This window comes from Plodia interpunctella, chromosome 13, assembly GCF_027563975.2.
Source record: "Plodia interpunctella isolate USDA-ARS_2022_Savannah chromosome 13, ilPloInte3.2, whole genome shotgun sequence".
Taxonomy (NCBI): Eukaryota; Metazoa; Arthropoda; class Insecta; order Lepidoptera; family Pyralidae; genus Plodia; species Plodia interpunctella.
Genome location: NC_071306.1, coordinates 7,090,279 through 7,108,171, shown reverse-complemented (window position 1 = coordinate 7,108,171; position 17,893 = coordinate 7,090,279). Strand labels below are relative to the sequence as shown.

Genomic DNA, 17,893 nt, shown 5'->3' with positions numbered 1-17,893 from the left:
TGCAATTAAAAGGTCTTTTTATTAACGCATGATTTTAAAGCATTTGCCATTAAGATCTGTTGCGCTTCGAGAACATATCCTTACGGATTAAGTATTGAGCTTATAGACATAAAAAGAAAGAAAAAAAACTAAATTAAAATAGGTATAACATTAATGAATGAGCAGTTTAAAGTAGATACATTATTTTATAATTAACAAATAAAACGTACCTTTCCAGCGAAATAATAAAAACAAGTTTGTGTATGTTTTACATATATGCGTTGCCCTTGTTACAACCAATCTTACTACCAGTATAGTAATATACCGTTAAAAGGAATTTTTATTATCCTTCATAGTACCAAGAACTTAGCAACTATATCATGTACTTATATAATAGCGCTAAGTATATTCTATGACTTTCGTTATAGGTAAATCTTTTCTAGAATGAGATTCCAAAAAGAAACCAGTTTATTAGACAGAAGGGCAAAACTAATAATCATTGTCCTATCAACATATCATAACTTCTCATCTTGGGAGATCACTTGGAGATGCCGTACAGCTCTCACGTCTATGAGCGTGTCCGATGAGCTCTTGGTCGTCGGGACGAAGGATATGGCACGACGAGCTCGTTCACCATTCCGAAGCGCTGGGCCAATGTCCTGGAGGAAAAATTGTGATATTTGAAAACCATTTTTACAATAAAGGCAGGTAATACAAACATACTGCTTCATCGAATATTTAAAATGCCGGCTCCAGTGCTACACACTATTGCCGAGCTCGGAAATGTGGCCACGTGAATGCATAAACATTGCGTAGTTTGTATGAATGCTATTATTTACCACAATAACAAAGCAGCATTGTATGCCGAATCCACCAACTTCGACAACGGTCTGCGATAGTAAGGAGCCGGCAAAACATTCGATCGACCTTCTCATATAAAGCTTCGTCCAGCCGTATGTATGACTCATACAATATGCAAATATCCTACGGATATAATTATGTAGGTACATAATATTTAAATATAAATATGGATATGAAAGAGGGCGACGGTCACATATTCAATTCTTGTTTTTATTTCTCCATGTGTACAGAGTACCTACTAATTCCATGAGTTAAACAACAACAAATTTGATTTTGAACTTTGAGAAGAAAGAGCTAGTTTTTTTAAATAAATAAATCGTAACCCATTCAATCTTGTCTGTTTGACAAGTAATCAAGTCATTATCAAAATAATTCTTACACGTAGATGTACGTGTAGCGCTTTTGTCGTTATTTCAGTTTTTGATATCTTCTCTTGAGCTACCTTCAACTCTTCGTCTAATCGTTGCTTCTCCATTTCTAATTCTTTCAAACGTTTTTCTGCTTCTGTAATAAAGATATAAATAGAAGTCAAAGATGCTTGGGAAAAGATTTTGAGATTTTTATCAACTAATACATAATTTTGTAGAAATTAAAAGTAAATTGCAAACTTTTAGACGTGAATCTAACATTCGATTCGTATTACTTACTAACCTCTGAATTGTGCTTCCTTTTCAGCCTGTAACATTTCGAATTTCTTCCTTTTTAGTCTTTCTTCTTCTAACATTTTATGTTGCTCTTCTTGTAGTCTTTCTAATTCTTCCCTTCTTTCCCATTCTTCTGCTAAAACTCTGAAATAATTAATTATATATAAAATAATATGTAATTAGTACTTCGCAATCATAATTCAGCAATTAAGTAATCAACCGAAATACTGAATGTAACAATGACTAAAATGTTGTTGTAATGAACTTACCTAGCCTGTAATGCACGTACTATCTCTTCATCCCTTTTAGCTTGGATCTCTTCTTGAAGCAACTTCTCTAATTCCGTTTGAGTAATCTTCAGTTCTTCGAGTTTTTTATTATCTTGTTGCGCCATCTCAGCCAACTCCTGAAATAATGAAACTATTTTCATCTCTCCGCTAACTCTTCATTGCTTAATCAAAAACTTGAAGGAAATAAGTGAAAGAGTAAGAATATGAAGTTTATCTTCGTCACCTGCGCCTGCGCTTCAGCCGCTAGTCGCGCACGCACCTCGTGCTGCAGCCTCACCCGCGCCTCCCGCACCTCCTGCTCCCGCCGCGCCCCCGCACCGCGCCGGTATGCCCGCGCTCGTCTTTGGAAACTCTCCACTCCACCCGATAGTGAAGTGGCCTGGCGCACTGCTGATATCCACTGCAGGCGACTCCTGGAGTGCAATGATTAATATAGACATGAATTGATAATTGAGTGCCTTAAATGTCATAAATGTACTTGTCGATTGATTGTATTCGATTTTTTATCCGCCTCAACAATGATTCCAAACTTTATAGTTATACTTTAAAATATCTTTGTTTTTAATTAGTAACAGTACAGACAAACTGAATGGAATGGTGTTCACTTACTTATGGTCCTGAGTGCCAAACTCATAGGTCCTCTCAGGCGTAATGAGTTGGAACTTCTGGATTTTGCCCTCCCCAGCACAGGCCTCCACAGAGCAGTACTCATCGATATTGATCCGACCACACTGCTCCTTCTGCGATGAGCTCTTGTAGTACGTAAGCGCGCAAGGTTGTAGCACACACCAATACTCCCGCATTGTGGGAAGAAGGTAGCCTCGCTTGTATAGATAGCCCTAAAATTTCAAAAAATTGCTCATCAGCCATTTTGATGTCCTCTCACTGCTGAAGAACTAGTCTTTCTTAAGGGTGGTTAAGAAGGTGGGTCATGACACACCAAGGGGATCCAGTACGGATTGGTGAGACCTAAGTACACCCTGGCCCAACGCCATAGCAGCTATCGAAAAATTGAGTAGTTCAAGATAAACTTATGCAATCTCAATACCAATGGATATATTTTTCGGGTATCGGAAACTGCAAAAGTGATAAAATTACCTACTTATATTTATGTCTGTACTTTTAAAAGTTGATTCAGTAGACGTCACAGATTTATATTGGTAGACGTAGTTACTAATTACTTTACTTGACCACATTTCTTGCACAGATCTTAAAATAACTGTTAAAATTCTACGAATTATTTCACACTATATCCACTGTGAGTTCAATGAGTCACACTTCCTGTTTACACATTATCACTTGCCCATTGTACCGTGATAGGTTCGACGTTAAACAATGCTTTTTTGTTTCCTTGTATGCAATACTCAAACCTCAAGCAAAACCAGCTCATCTTGATGATACAGGCAACTCGTGCAGTTTGTTGAGGGGCAGCCATGATGGAAGTAACATAATTTACGCACATATGCCTTTTAAATACTTATTTAGTTAGTTGTCTTCATTCGATTAACGTAATATGGCAACATATGGCATGGCAATTTTATATAACGTTATAATGGCAACTGGGCAACTTATTTAACGTGAAGATAACATTGCTGTACTGAAATCATCATGAAAAGAAAAAAGTCATGGCATGAAATGATTTATTTACCAACCTTTTTGATAATGTCTTCAATAAATACATCGTATATTTCATCGACGGCTTCCACCAACGCTTTGCAATGTAGCTGCTGGTCGCAGTACTTGGCTTCTAACACAGCCAGGAACGCTGTCCACTTGAAGTGGCCGATGGAGGAGCCGAGAGCCTCCCAGTCTGCTGTGTCCCAGCGCATGCCAAGGCATAGCACCAACTGCTCCGCTACGATGCCCGCTTCTGAGGGTTGGAGGACTACCTAAAATCAATGTTTCATCGTCAATATATGATTTGCAACAATGAAATACAGTTGCAAGTGAAGTTGGACCTTGAGAAATGTAGATTTGATTAATATACCTTAAACATTGTTGTTAACATGTTAGGTACTTTACACAATTACTATATAGTAAACTAAGTACCTTGAGTATATTTATAAAACAAGTTATGTAAGACATAGTCACTTATACTCTGCTTATCCTGAACTAAAGTCAACGACCTCTCTAGACCTCATCCTGTGAATGACGTCTGGACAACATGTGGTGCTAATAGAATGATATTAACGTTAAGAGAGATCGGTTTAAACATTAATTGCTGACGTCATCATACTTGTAATTACGTTCCATCCATTACATTACAGATATGTTGAACAAATATGCTAACTGCTTTTCCTTATATAGGTATGTACCTACTACTCTTCGCTTCTATATGCACCATAATGTTTCTAAATTTGTTTTGTTTCTTCATTTTTATTAAGAGCTCCGACTAAAGATATTGCTTTTATTAAAACTTTTGTGCTAGAAATGACTTTTCCCACCGAAACATAATTTGGTTGTTATGATCTTGCCTTGGCATTCAAGAGACACTAAATTTAAATATACTTATTATATGTTGCACTGCAGCAAACTAGCGCAAGGTCTAACTTCCTACACGTCCAAAATTGCCTTTTTTGTGGTTTGGTATTGTTGACTTTTTATAGCGTAAAACGTGTTCTGTGATCACAAAATGCCAAACATTATATTTTGTTGTAAAAGGAGGACAAAAGGTGACTGAGGACCGTGCTATTATGTGAGTAGTGATATTTATGTGTTATTTATACTGTCGGCAAACAGTTCGTCAAGATTTGGCGGTTACGAGTTACGTAAAATTATTATTCCTTCCATGTGGTAATAAACAGCGCAAATACCAATCGATGCATACAAATTATGAAATGTCTGTCGATGTAGGAGCCAAAATGTACCTATGTCACATGCATATTATTAGGACAATATGCATAAGTAGTAACATTATGAAAAAAATAAAGCAAGTAGGTACAAGTAGGACACGTAAGTACATAGTTTGTGAAAAATTATAAACTTACCTAAACTTCTAATAACTTAACACATAAATGTGAAGACAGTATTCACATCATTTTAAGTATGAATACCACACCTTGTTAATACAATAAACATTTATGTAATAGTACTAACCACATAGCGTGCTGTGTCTTCAGCTTCCTGCACCAAGTCGGCCAGGAGGCAGTATATTCTGAACAGCTTGAAAACTGAATCATCGTCAAAGATCGGCTTCTCTCTGGAAAGCAGATTCTTGCGGCACACCAGCCAGCACACCTGAAAATAAACTTGTTAAACCTGGGAACTAGGACAGAAATAATTACATTTGAGAGCATAAATGCAAGCATAGGCCGATTGAAATCATCTCAACTTAATTTCCACAAGCTGTGTCAAACAACGTGGCGTGTGCAAGATTTCGGGTTAAAAAGCATATATTCTACCCACACACAAAATTATCAACAAGTGTTTTGTGATTGCGGCGAAAAGTAAGAGTTCAATTAGTTACTTGGAACGTTGCATTTGGAACAAAGCGTTCATTGTTATCGCGCCCCACATTACATTGCAGTTGGATTCGTTAGTTGTTATCACTATTAGTTACCACACCAATAACGTATGCGTTGCACTTGGCTGAAATACAATGAACAACACAATCATGTTGCTTTAGCTCATAGGTGTGTCTGTTAGATTATTCCTGAGATGTTATTACGATTCTATGGACATTGCCTTTGGACTATAAAGAATATTGTTGTATTGTACCAATTAATAACTTTAAAGTTGAGTTCGTAATATAACTCACTCAACTTTGAATTTATCCATTGTATTATGTGGATAAATCTCAAATAAGGGAATTGTTCAAAAAAGGGTTCACGTAGGCACATGCCTATATCTACGTGCCATCTACGTATCAAGGCCTAATAACACAGAACTTCTTCTACATAGAAGAAGTTCTGTGTTATTATTCCTTGAATAAAGGTACCTTAAAACCTTACTTGGATCAGTCTTTTCCAAATTAAGTAATCTTTTTATCTCTGATTTTACTAAAATTTTGCAAAAATGAATGTAACTGTGGAGGTTACATCATTGTAAAATTCCATTCTAATAAAACGAATTACGTCTGCTTCTGACCGATATCAAGGTCAAAACAATGCAGACACCGATTTCGCGCCAAATCTTAACTATAGTGTGATATATGATGTCAGAAATTTGATTGCATGTAGCTGCTTTAGTTCATCTCAAACGATCTTTATATAACTCGGTTTGTTTTAAAGTCATTGCTATTAGATCTCTCATGGTTCCGCATTTCATTACAGATTACTATTTGCTTCTGATGAAGGTAAGCATCGTGAGGAAACCTGAGCTCTAATTGATGTTTCAGCTATAGTCTGAAGACAGTGGTGATCCTGTCATTGTATTGTGTTCCATTGCACGCAATAAATACTTTGCCTTGCGACTGGTTAACTGCTCAAAAATATCATATGGTGTTAAGTCTACCATTGGTATATAAATAGTGATAAAGTTTCAAATAAATAAATGCGACCAAGAGCGATTACAAAAATACAAAAAAGGTGCAAATATCTAGATCTCCAGCTTACCTCGCTGATTTTCTTCTCATATTCCCTGATAACCGGCAGTGTTACAGTCTTCGGGAGGGAGCTGAACACCTCATGCTGAAGGTAATAGCGGAACTCGTCGAAACTCAACTCCTGGGATGACTTAAAATGGTCCAAGCCTTTCTCCACCCCGTACAAGTCGAGAAGTGTGCCAATGTTTGCTGTCAACACCTAATTTAAAAATCTGCTATTATTAACTTCGAAAGGTTATCACGTACATACGTAAGTAGCTTACAATGAGGTAAATTAATTGTTTTACATAGGTAGGTACTTATAATAAGCCATCAAGTTGCTTCATTTCGAATAGAAGTTGAAAAATTACTTCGTCCTTCAGAAGCCAATACGCCGCGTGGACTTGCCTTGAAAGCGTAATCATCGAGTAACTATCGCATAGACTAATATGTGGATACAACATAGTAATGTTATGTTCTATTACAATGTCGGTGTCGTAAGGTTTTACTTAGCATGACTCACTGCCGTTTGTACTATTGATGTTCGCTATACTATAGGTAAGTATGATGTCTACTATGCCATAGTGAATGACCTTACACCCACGACCGTCTGATGGCCGAATAGCATATGTTATTTTTTGATATTTTATGAACATTAGAGCATAATATACACCCTAAAACATTACTTTCCTCATTCAATAAGTTAAACTATAATTAAATCGTGTCGTGCTCTAACGCCTCTAACCCCAAAGTCAATAACATTGATGATCGCTTAGTAAGTACTTATAATTTAATTAAATTTTAATTATTATTCATGAAATAGCAGGCAGGCAAGTCCCCATTGGTCAAGGTCTCTAACCTGTTTTAATCCGATGGTTTAGCTTCGTAGATAAAAAGAGGTGTATTACCTACCTACACCTACAGGTACTTTTTTTTTAATATTTTTATTTCACATATAAAGAACAAATATATATAGTACATAATATAAGAACACTGACAAAAACCACAGAGGTTTGTCCACAGTGAGCATCAACGTCAGCAGTAGTATAAAATATTTTGTATTAATCACTTAACAGTAATATAGGAACCACGTACGTAGACCATAAACAAACAAGTACCTAGTAGTAAGTTGCAATCTAACACAATTGTTCGATAAAGTAGGACTTAAGTTTATTTTTAATATTTTTAGGAGTTAAGTCATTTTTTACAGAGGTGGGTAGTGCGTTAACTAATCTCGGAAGAAGATATCGCGCTGTCCTCTGCCCGTACGTATTGAGATCTGCGTCGCAAATTTGTACTATCCAATTATTTTTAATACGCTACTGCGATTTATTTCTGCGCTGTATTTGAAATTGATGGTAGGCGCATGCCTAACTAATTTTTTAAAAATAATAAATAAATATAATAGAAAAATAATAATTTTTATACTACTATTATACGGAAAAAGTATGTATTATTGCCGTAAAACACAACTACTGGGTACTTATTACAAATATTTACCAAAAACTCGATTCGAAAACTTCGAAAGTTAAAATTATTTTAATGGTTGTTCGAATTTAAACATCCAATTAGTGCTCAACCCGTTACCAAACTACATGTAAGAGTGATTTATATTACAATTTAATTGGAACATGCCCGTAAATAATTTATTCAACAAAATTGTCTTTCCAGAAAATATTCACGAAAAAATACTTGCAAGCATCAATATTTATGTAGGCTGATGCCGACGGCAATGTATGACCATTGCATAGTTTATATGAGTGTTTTTATTTACCGCAATGAAAAATCAGTAATGTATGCAGAATCCGCCAAAGTCAGGTGAGGGTAGTGTGGAGCCGTCATTACATAGTATTAATTCCAATTGTCATCGCGACAATCATCTATTTCGTTTTGTAAATTTAATAAAACGAATAAGGCATTTACGTATACAATCTCGGACAGGCTGGCGTCTGTCGTATTTCTATGCACAAATACATGCGCATAATCAAGCAAGACTCAATGCTGATTGACGTTCATTTTATCCTTACACAAACAACATAGCGACCGGAATTCTTATGATCAAGTTACCAGCTTGACTTTTAAAAGTTTAACAACAGTTACAATTTGGTATAAAATTCAGTAAATAAATTATGCTTTAAAGTCTGAAGAATTAAATTTCTAGCGAAATTACATATTATAAAAAGAGCTCCCCTGTGTGAACGCGATAAACTCAAAAACTACGTGGAGAATTTACCCCCTCCCGATCAGAAAATATAAATAGTTACGTCCAACAAAGCGAAACGTCTCATGAGCAATCTGCCAAGCTAGCTAATCCCGAGCGAAGCCGGGACGGGCCGTTAGTAATAATTATAGATGTGAAAGTGTGTTTGTCCTTCTTTTACATGAAAAAGGAGCATTCGAACGAAGTGATCTTTGTTATGGAGAGTTACATAGGCTGCTCTATGTAGAGTCGCAAGTAAAAGCTAGTATGCTATATGTACCTATGTATAAACAATATCAAAATAATGATACTCTTTCTACCTTTTACTTTACCCGACCCGCAGTGACTTGGCATTTAACATAACAGGAACAACACGTGGGAGAAAGTTGAGGCCAGTTATTATATATTGCATCTGCCATTTTAAGCTCTTACTAGCGAGCTTAATAAGCCACTGGAATGCGACAGCTGTTATTGTGAGATAATTAGATAAGAACAGTTAAATTTCAAATAAAGTTTCACAATTAGGTAATTAGACTATTAGAGATGAAATAGTTTCATGTATATTCCAATACAATAGGTACTTTTTCATTGTACAGCTGCATTTTTCAATCATACTTAATATATTTTGGAAGTATATATTAGTAACTATGAAGTCTCGACCGCTTTCAAAACTCTATTCTAGAATGTTAGGTATATGTTGCCCACATATAGGTATATGTGGGCACTTTTAGATGGACTACTTAAAAATTCAACTGAATAAATATATATAAAAAATATCACTTGCTTAAAAGAACAATTGAAGTAAGAACAATGAGGTTATTTGGAGCAACAGCACTCAAAAAAAAAGGAATTTAATAATATTTTTTTAGGTCATTAATTATTATGTAGGGTTGTGCACTTATTAGCATTCATAATTGGTTTATTTCTTTTGTCCTACTTGAAACATAAGACACGCGAATTAATTCAACTGAATATCCAAACATCACACACAAAAAATACCCATAGAAAAGACATACCTTTAATTTAGATTTATGCACTAAATCCTTATTCTGTAAAGAATCGAACGCATGCCATATGCAGTTAATCACATTTTTTAATAAAACAGACATTTTTCACTGACACTTAACATTCGTCACGTCCGATGATGACACATTAGAAGTTAAACCTCAACTTCGGAATAAAAAAAACACGTATTTGGTATTGAGTAATTCGCGTGCGTTGCTCACTCGTTTGTGTTTTGTACTGACAGTATTTTGCTCAACTCAGTCAGAAGTCAGTTGAACTTGTATGTAGCAATATATATGCAGAGCAATGATAACAGATATTCTCATGAGTACACATTCAGTAACGAATGCGTCAAAATTCTACTTTCCATTATCCGGATTTTTTAATGATTTTGAAAATTATGATGAGATGAAAAAGTTTTGGAATCGAGCTGGAAATGAACCCTCGATAGCTCATCACTGTCCCGGATAGACAGGGGCGTATGAATGCATAACAAAACTAATTATTAAAATAGTTAACTAGTTACGTATTTTTATTACAAGCTTTTATTTAACTTGCAATGTAACAATGTCAATATGTCTCAGGTGCTAATGAGATTAGCATCTTGCAACTTAATTTTGAAGCAGATATCTTCAACAGATTAAGCTGAAATTGTGTACACACGTTTAGTTTAGATGACAATATATGCATTATTATGATAAGCATGACTTGATCTTGGGAACTCCCATGATTTTTTGTCACACATCTCTCTAACAACGATAAAAGCTTGTGTCCAAAATGATATTTTTGTAAAAAAACTTCTTTTAATTTGAATCACAGGCGCCACATTCCATGGATCTTAAAAGGTAATCGTTCATCATCTGCATTACTCATCCTATATCTCTGCCCTCGAATATTTTCTCCTTATAAGCGACCTGACTCATTCACTAGGCCATGATATTTGAACATTATTTACAATGCAATTCCTATGTATATCTCCTACTCCGTTCTTTATAGCGTTCCGTTAGGAGTACTTTTTTATATAAATCATACAATTTTTGATCGCTACTATACGATAATAACGTGACATCTCTAATAATGTTTTGACACTTACGTAAATGTCACTTTAGCATCGTTAAGAAGCGAAATATCGAATAATTAAATAAATGTTAATAAAAGAGCGTGTTACTATTAGCGTTCATAGAAACGTATTCCTTCAAAATTAGGGAAGTGCCGGCCAAGAAACAAAGTCCCTCGTGTCACATCGGTCTGTATGCGATACACTCAAAAATAACCGATTTGATTTTTCTACGCTTTTTATTAATAGATAGATTTATCCGAACGAAGCCGGGACGGGCCGCTAGTGCATGGGAGCATGATACAGCCTTAGATGAAGCAAGACATTATATCTTGTTATGTATGTTTGCTTTGTTAACGCATAAAATCGACTACAAATAGTTATTAAAATACAATGCAGTACCTATTAGTTAGTAAGTAATAGCAATTTGACACAAAAGGAAGGGACTTGCAAAATCCTTGGACTAGACGAAGGTTGCATTATAGACGTGAAACTTGTCATATCCATAATTAGGCTGAGCCAAGACATGCAGATAGATGTTGGTTCTGTCGGAAGCGAGCCAAGGTTCCCCCATATTGGGCTGCGGCCACTTCCACAGGCTTAGCAAAGGTCCTCGATTTAACGTTTGTTTGTTAGAAAACTGTGCAGAAAGGTGTTGCTTGACCTTGATCTACGTTGCCTGAGTATAATTGCTACTTTCCGAATAGTTGCTGGTAATGGTGGCGGTTTCGTTGCGGTAAATAAATGCTCCTATACAAACTACGCAATGTTCTTGCATTTGTGTCGGCATCTGTCCGAGTTCGGGGATAGTGTGTCGCTGACATCATGCTATTGAATGTGAATTAGTATGGTACGTACTTCAATTGTAGTTTGATAGATGGCGCGCTATTAACGAAATTTAATCGTAGAAAAAGTATTAAGTATATTATTTGAAAAATTAAATAATATTTTCTTTTTGCTGGCTCTACAATGTCGTCGAATAGTTTGCCAAACATTGCTGATTTTTTATTGCGGTAAATATAAACCCTCATACTAACTATGCAATGTTCTCGCATTTGCATTCGCCTCAGCATGTGTCTGAGTCCGGCGACAGTGTGGGCCTGGCATTGCAATGGTTTGTGTTTGCAATGGTCTGCTGCTGTCGCGTCGTGTTAAAAGTAGAAAAATAGACGCCTTTTTTGCCTTTTGCCACGTTGTCTCCTCAATGCCTCATATATAAGAAGTAATTCTAAAAGCGTGTTCCCACTGCTCAGTCGTGCTCCGTTGCGACGACGCAGCACGTCGTAGCTCCGTCGTGTGCTCTGTTATTTTCTATAGGGTTTGACACTGACATGTGTTGACGTACGTCAAAATTTGACGGAGAGCTTCGCAGTGCAACTCTAAAGTATTTTTTAGATTCTCCCACAAGTAGCTATAAATTTTAAACTTACACGACAAAATCAATTTTAAAGACAAAATATTATATTTTAAAATTAAAATAGGACAGAAGAATTTTTATATAAATCGGAGATATTATATATATATACATATTGAAGTATACTAAATAACATCAATTACTTGCGAATGATTTAAACAATAAAACTAATCAAAAAATTAAATACTTACCGAGCTAAATAAGACAAGTATGTATTAAGTACTAAAGGTGATTAACAAATGAATGACGCAGATTTTTTCTTGTATACTTAGCAGCAAGGGTCGTGCAGCTACCATGATGCCTACGACGATGCTACGCCAGGGTGGCTACGACTACGACACGATGCTACAGACCGCGCCATGAAAGAAGGGACTTCTTGCAGACATGGCGCCACTGTCGCTCAAAGCAACAACGTAGCCTATTTGTTATCGTTGGTTCTGCATATCGCCGCGGGATTTCTTAGGTGGCCCTCTCTAACTCCGAATGGCCTATAAACTATCTTAGTATGGCATTATAATTACCTACTTATACCTATCTGTAGCATTTTACATTACATGCTCTATGTTTAGAATAAAATCGGGTGTGTAATAAATATTATATACGCTTGGTTCAGTTAAGTATTTATCTTTGTTTCATGACAAAACAAAAGGTATCAAGGTATCATACTCTCAATAAATACTCTTGCCCAGAGATACACCGTCTTGTAAGATTTATTAAATAATGTATGTTTACTTATACATATTTTTATCCTTCGTTGGTTTTATCAGTTCTTAGTCCATACTTACGTCACAAATATAAAGGACTTGACTTCAGGTGACTACTCTGATTATGATTGATATGTATTATTGCATACAGATTGCATGCCCAAAACATCTACGTATTGTTTTTCAGAGACAATAAATACTAAATAGTATTTTATTAGTACCTGTGGTCGCTTGGTCTGACAGTACAATAAAATATTTATATACCAGCAGTGGACGGGAAATCCATTAATTTTCTTAAAATGCCTTTGACTCAAGATTTACTTCATCTATATCTAATAATAAAAAATCTAAATAAAATAGGTGTTTACTGTTTAGTGGCTCTTACAGTCCTCGAATGAGTGAGTCCAGTCTACGGACAGGAAGCGTGGCGGGCGCACGCCACCACTCACGACTGACGACGCTCGTCTTATCTCTTATCACTATGATCATAGACTAGTACATCGAATTACCTCACGAGTAACCTGATAAACGACACTCATGATAAACGTCCCAACATGATTTCATTATTATTTATTTATCGGTGATTCGGTACTTTCCGCAATAACAAAATGCTCCAATTTTGTGCGTCTAGTGTGAATTTATTTTATTAATTTAATAAACTATGTATAAAAAGCTGAAAATGGGTGGAAAACTTTTTGCGTTTATGACAAATGTGTTAATCATATCGTTTGTGAGATGTGAGCCGTGTTCAAGACAGCAGAGTGTTAACGTTACAAGCGGTGATCTTCAGGACGGCGATTCCATTCTACACGAAGGAACAGTGTATAAATCTGAACAATGGTACGAAGTTGTAGAAGACGGTATTGTGTCCCGATTGGGATGCCCGTGTCTCGACCGGGTGTGCATAAAGAAATGCTGCAAACAGAACTATATGTACATAAACAACTCCTGTCAAGCGATTACACACGAATCCCTACGCTTCTTCAGCCCGAATGTTTATAAAGGAAAGGACCTGTTGAATATCACTGCGCATCTACATTTTTTCTATTTATATGAACTACAGTGTTCTAAATATCTAATCGACCCTCCCATTGACTTAGAGGAATTGTATATTCAAGAGGTACGTATCCAAGAAACATAATATTAGAAAATATTGCCTAGTCTTGACAATAGTAGTTACTGAGCTAGTTACTGGTTACAATATTATTTTTTTATATAACATTTTAGTCAACTATCCATTTTTCAATAGTTTATTGCAAAACTTTATCGATATAGTGTTAGATTTTATGACAAAAGCATCTGGCATGACTATTACAACTACCTATACCGCTTCTATTGGTAAGTTATTGCATACAAACTAGTGAACTGTCGTATCATAACGACATCATATCTACTCAATTCGTTAGAGCCGGTTTTTATACTTGTAAATAAACATATATTGGTATGCAAATATTAAATGATAATATTCTTTGTTATTTGTTCCAAAAATAAATAATGACACACCAGGTTTTTAACAACAAAACAAAGATAGCCTTTGTTGTATTTTGTTATCAAGCAAATCCTTATCGAGTCAATCCTACGAATTTAGAAAAAAGACATCTCATTGGACATTTAAGAAATATTAACGTCAATGAATCATAAGACATTACACCTACTTATATCAAATTAATTACACCAAGTATATAAGTTAAAGTAATCGCAGAGTCTGTTCACAAAGAATTCAATGCTAACATTTATTGACATTTTTTTTACTTAAAGTTTTAATTGTTGCCAAATTTCATACCTTTCGCACCACAACCTTTAATATACTTATTATAGGTTGTGGTGTGTGTTGTGGTATTCAGTTGTTGTCTGTTTGTCAAGATATTTCATAGTCGAAAAATCTTTCGACCGTAGATGATGCATATTTTTATTAATCGCACCACAACCTTTAATACACTTATTAAGATTTTTCGACTACGAAATATCTTGACAAACAGACAACAACTGAATTTTCATATATATAGCATATAATTTCATTACATGAAAGCATTTCAAATGCAAGTTTCTCTACGTTACACATTCATTAGTTTCATGATCATGACATGCAGCAAAAATATGGATGGTACTCTTATTAAAATTCACTTTATTATAACGTCTTTATGGTTAGTGTCTGGGCGCCTCATATTACTACTGGTAGGTAACTAGTAAGTCTGATATTAAGGACAACAAAGAGAATAAGAGAAAAATCCGCGTGAGTTTTTAAACACCAAATTTTTACAACGCAATGGTAATTATGAACGCACCTTTATCCCAAACTCGTAAACATGACCAAACAATGTGCAATTCAGTTAAAATGCGTGTTTGGGATTCCGAGATGACGTCTAATACAACAATTCCAACAAAATTCCATTTTTGACATTTAATCTTCCTATAGATTTCTTTCGATACATAGGTCGCTCAAATCTGCTGCGATAGTTTGGCACCTTGTACAATTTATTATGGCACCTATTTAATATAATGGAGCATGGACAGATCGTAAAGTTACCGTAATGTTTATGTCCCCCGCGGCGCCCAACGTCCACATCTGTCTATTGACTGTGCTATAGCCGAAACAAAACACCGGAATAAGTGTTTTGTAACGGCACGTACATAATGAAGCAAATGATATAATATGCTATCTTCATCCGTGCGTTTTCCCTATTTGGTCTAAATTTTCAGTTTACTTAAAAAAATGTCAGTACTCACGCCACAGTTAACACCTGAAGGTGAGAGAGAGAGAGAGAAAATCGAACAATATTACCTAGGTACACATTGATCTCATTTATCAATTTGCTGAATATGCAATATTAGGATATAAAAAAATGTCTGCGATATAATTTAGGAGTTAGTAGTTTATTTTTGTTCATACTACAGTCTTTTTAACGCTAAGGTAATTATGAACACACCTTTATCCCAAACTCGTAAACGTGACCAAACAATGCCTAATTCAGTTAAAATGCGTGTTTTGGGGTGGTCCGTCCGAGATGACGTCAAGAAATGCAAACAATTAGTGTTAAGTAATTTAAAATGAATCACCGAACCTGTTGGCTCTGTGGACTTCTCCGCAAGGTTACATACATAGTGTCCTTTGTCTGGCAGATAGTGTTATCCATCACTTGTGGCATAATCCTTTTAAACTGTATGGGAAAATCACTTTAATTAGTCATTGTCATGAGGTGACAACCACTACTGAACTTTCTATTTTATCCGCTCAAACTATCGCTGGTTGAGTGAAAAAGATCCCTTCATGTAATAATTCATGTAATACTTTAGCATGTGTTCTTTGTACAATAAAGATATTACAATCAGCAAATTTTGATTTAATAGTTTTAGGACTAAAGTTTGAAAAATCACAATCTTCAAGTTCCGAAAGTCTTGGCTCTGTTTACCCGTAAGGGATACAGACGTTACGTCACTGAATCTTTTGCGTATAAAGATACGAGTATATATTTCCCTACATTTTCATTTTTTGTTTTTTTTTTCTAAATAAAATACAAAATATGTGCGGCGCGTGCATTTAGGCGCTCCAAAATATGTACAGTACACATTCCGAATTTCTAGGACAAGTCAAGAATAATTACAAAACTTATGAATATACTGATTACGAATGACTAACTAATTTTATTAATATACCTAACTGATTTCCTCTCAGATTTTGAGATGATTTATTATATATACTCGTATTTATTATATACTTAACTGTCAATGAGAGCCGTATCTACCTAGGGTTGATTCAAATAATCATTTTGTATCTACGATTGATCCTTTAGCTTTGATCTGCTGGACCGACTTCCCATCACGTCTAGTGTATCGTAGTCAAAGAACTTTAAATAAAAGGGCTTTGCCTCTGGTACTGTAGAAATCAGATTTGAAATATTATTTCTTATTATTGTTAAAAACTATATTTCATAAAATTACAAAAAAGGTATCTGCAAATCGTAGACGCTATTTGGCATTCTCTACCATTCAGCCATTTCTTTATATGATAGACATATTTTTGAGGAAGGCAACGAATCCGCAGGTCAAATATTAAGTTTAAAATAAGTTAGAAAACATATGAACGAATACTCATGCATGAGTACGTGAGCAAACAATACCTAACCACAGCGAGACCACAACTCTTCAATCAATATTTAGTTAATGTTCACAAACGCATATTTAGTTTCCGAGAATGCTCGTAAAATGAATTACAGTACAGAGTTTAATCCCTGCTCTCTTGGTTTAAGCTCAAATATGTATTTTAATGTAAAACATAAACAAAAAGACATCATGCACTCATAATCGTGAAAGATATAGGTAATACCTTTCAAATTAATTCTACTTGCCGGTTTGAAAATATGCATTGCAACAATATTTTATAAATATCTAAGAGTTTATTGAATAATAAAGTTTTCAATTCAACCTTTGTCATGTTCACAATATGCAACTAACTATTGTGAAACTAACCTCGTAACCGCAGTACATTCTTTTTTCTGTCAACAAAACTTTTTTTTTTCTAAAATCAAAAATTTTCCAAATATAGCTAAGAACACTCTCGATTAAATTATATTTCAAATAAAAAAAAATTGATCAAAATCGGTTCAGTTCGTTTGGCTACTAGGCTACTACGATGCCACAGGCAGATACGCACATTAAACTTATGACTCCCCTCCTTCTGTCGTCGGGGTTTAAAAAAATAGTTAACTGATTTTCAGTAATTCATACCTTCTATCCATATTATGTGACAATTATAGAAATGTGAAACAGCATGATATGGATATACATAGTGAAGATTATTTTTTTTTTCTATTTTGTAGTTGTATTTATGTTGGAATGTCATTATGAAACTCAAACACACACTGGTTGTAGCCTGCGGCAGAGTCGTATTAAGTACTATATAGGTGTAGCATAATAAATGATATTGCACGTCTAACTTATTGCAGTATTATGACTGCATCGTAATTCAAGAAACTACCGTTATAAACTAACCATACTGCTCGTGCGTCCAAGAGAAAATAAACAAGTACATAAACATACTTTATATATCATGCATGTTGTTATGCATAAATCACGAAAATGTATTAATTATTAACCAATAAATAGTTAACTTGCTGTTGCCCGTAAGTTCGACCGCGGTACCATATGTTAAAACTCGGGTCATTAACTATTCCAAATTTCATCTAAATAAATTGGTCCAAAGACTAGCGACTCAGCCAC

The 17,893-nt window shown here is 35.1% G+C and overlaps 2 protein-coding genes across 2 annotated transcripts in view; one reads left to right on the top strand and one right to left on the bottom strand.

Annotated features, from left to right (window-relative positions):
- Nucleotide 1: 1 nt before the first annotated feature.
- On the bottom strand, nt 2–9,747 carry LOC128674861 (differentially expressed in FDCP 6-like). Its single transcript, XM_053753824.2, has 10 exons — nt 9,513–9,747; nt 6,328–6,516; nt 4,871–5,011; nt 3,427–3,663; nt 2,384–2,613; nt 1,998–2,187; nt 1,754–1,890; nt 1,492–1,628; nt 1,220–1,344; nt 2–638 (listed from the first exon to the last, which is right to left on the bottom strand). Exons 1-10 carry the CDS (start codon nt 9,603–9,605, stop codon nt 495–497), a joined length of 1,623 nt encoding a protein of 540 aa, XP_053609799.1. The 5' UTR covers nt 9,606–9,747; the 3' UTR covers nt 2–494.
- A 3,337-nt stretch (nt 9,748–13,084) lies between these two features.
- LOC128674789 (G-protein coupled receptor Mth2-like) overlaps nt 13,085–17,893 on the top strand; it is a 28,979-nt gene continuing 24,170 nt past the window's right edge. The window contains exon 1 of the mRNA XM_053753685.1: nt 13,085–13,796. Within this exon, the coding sequence (XP_053609660.1) occupies nt 13,338–13,796 (459 nt within the window). The 5' untranslated portion in view covers nt 13,085–13,337. The remainder of the gene's footprint in view (nt 13,797–17,893) is intronic.

Bases quoted from the DNA above. Each gene is read 5' to 3' on its own strand.
- LOC128674861 (XM_053753824.2), bottom strand. From the start codon at position 9,605: ATGTCTGTTTTATTAAAAAATGTGATTAACTGCATATGGCATGCGTTC. The intron at 6,517-9,512 runs GTATGTCTTTTC...TTTTTAAATTAG, and splicing joins TGCATAAATCTAAATTAAAG to GTGTTGACAGCAAACATTGG. The intron at 2,614-3,426 runs GTTGGTAAATAA...TTGAAATTTTAG, and splicing joins TTGAAGACATTATCAAAAAG to GGCTATCTATACAAGCGAGG.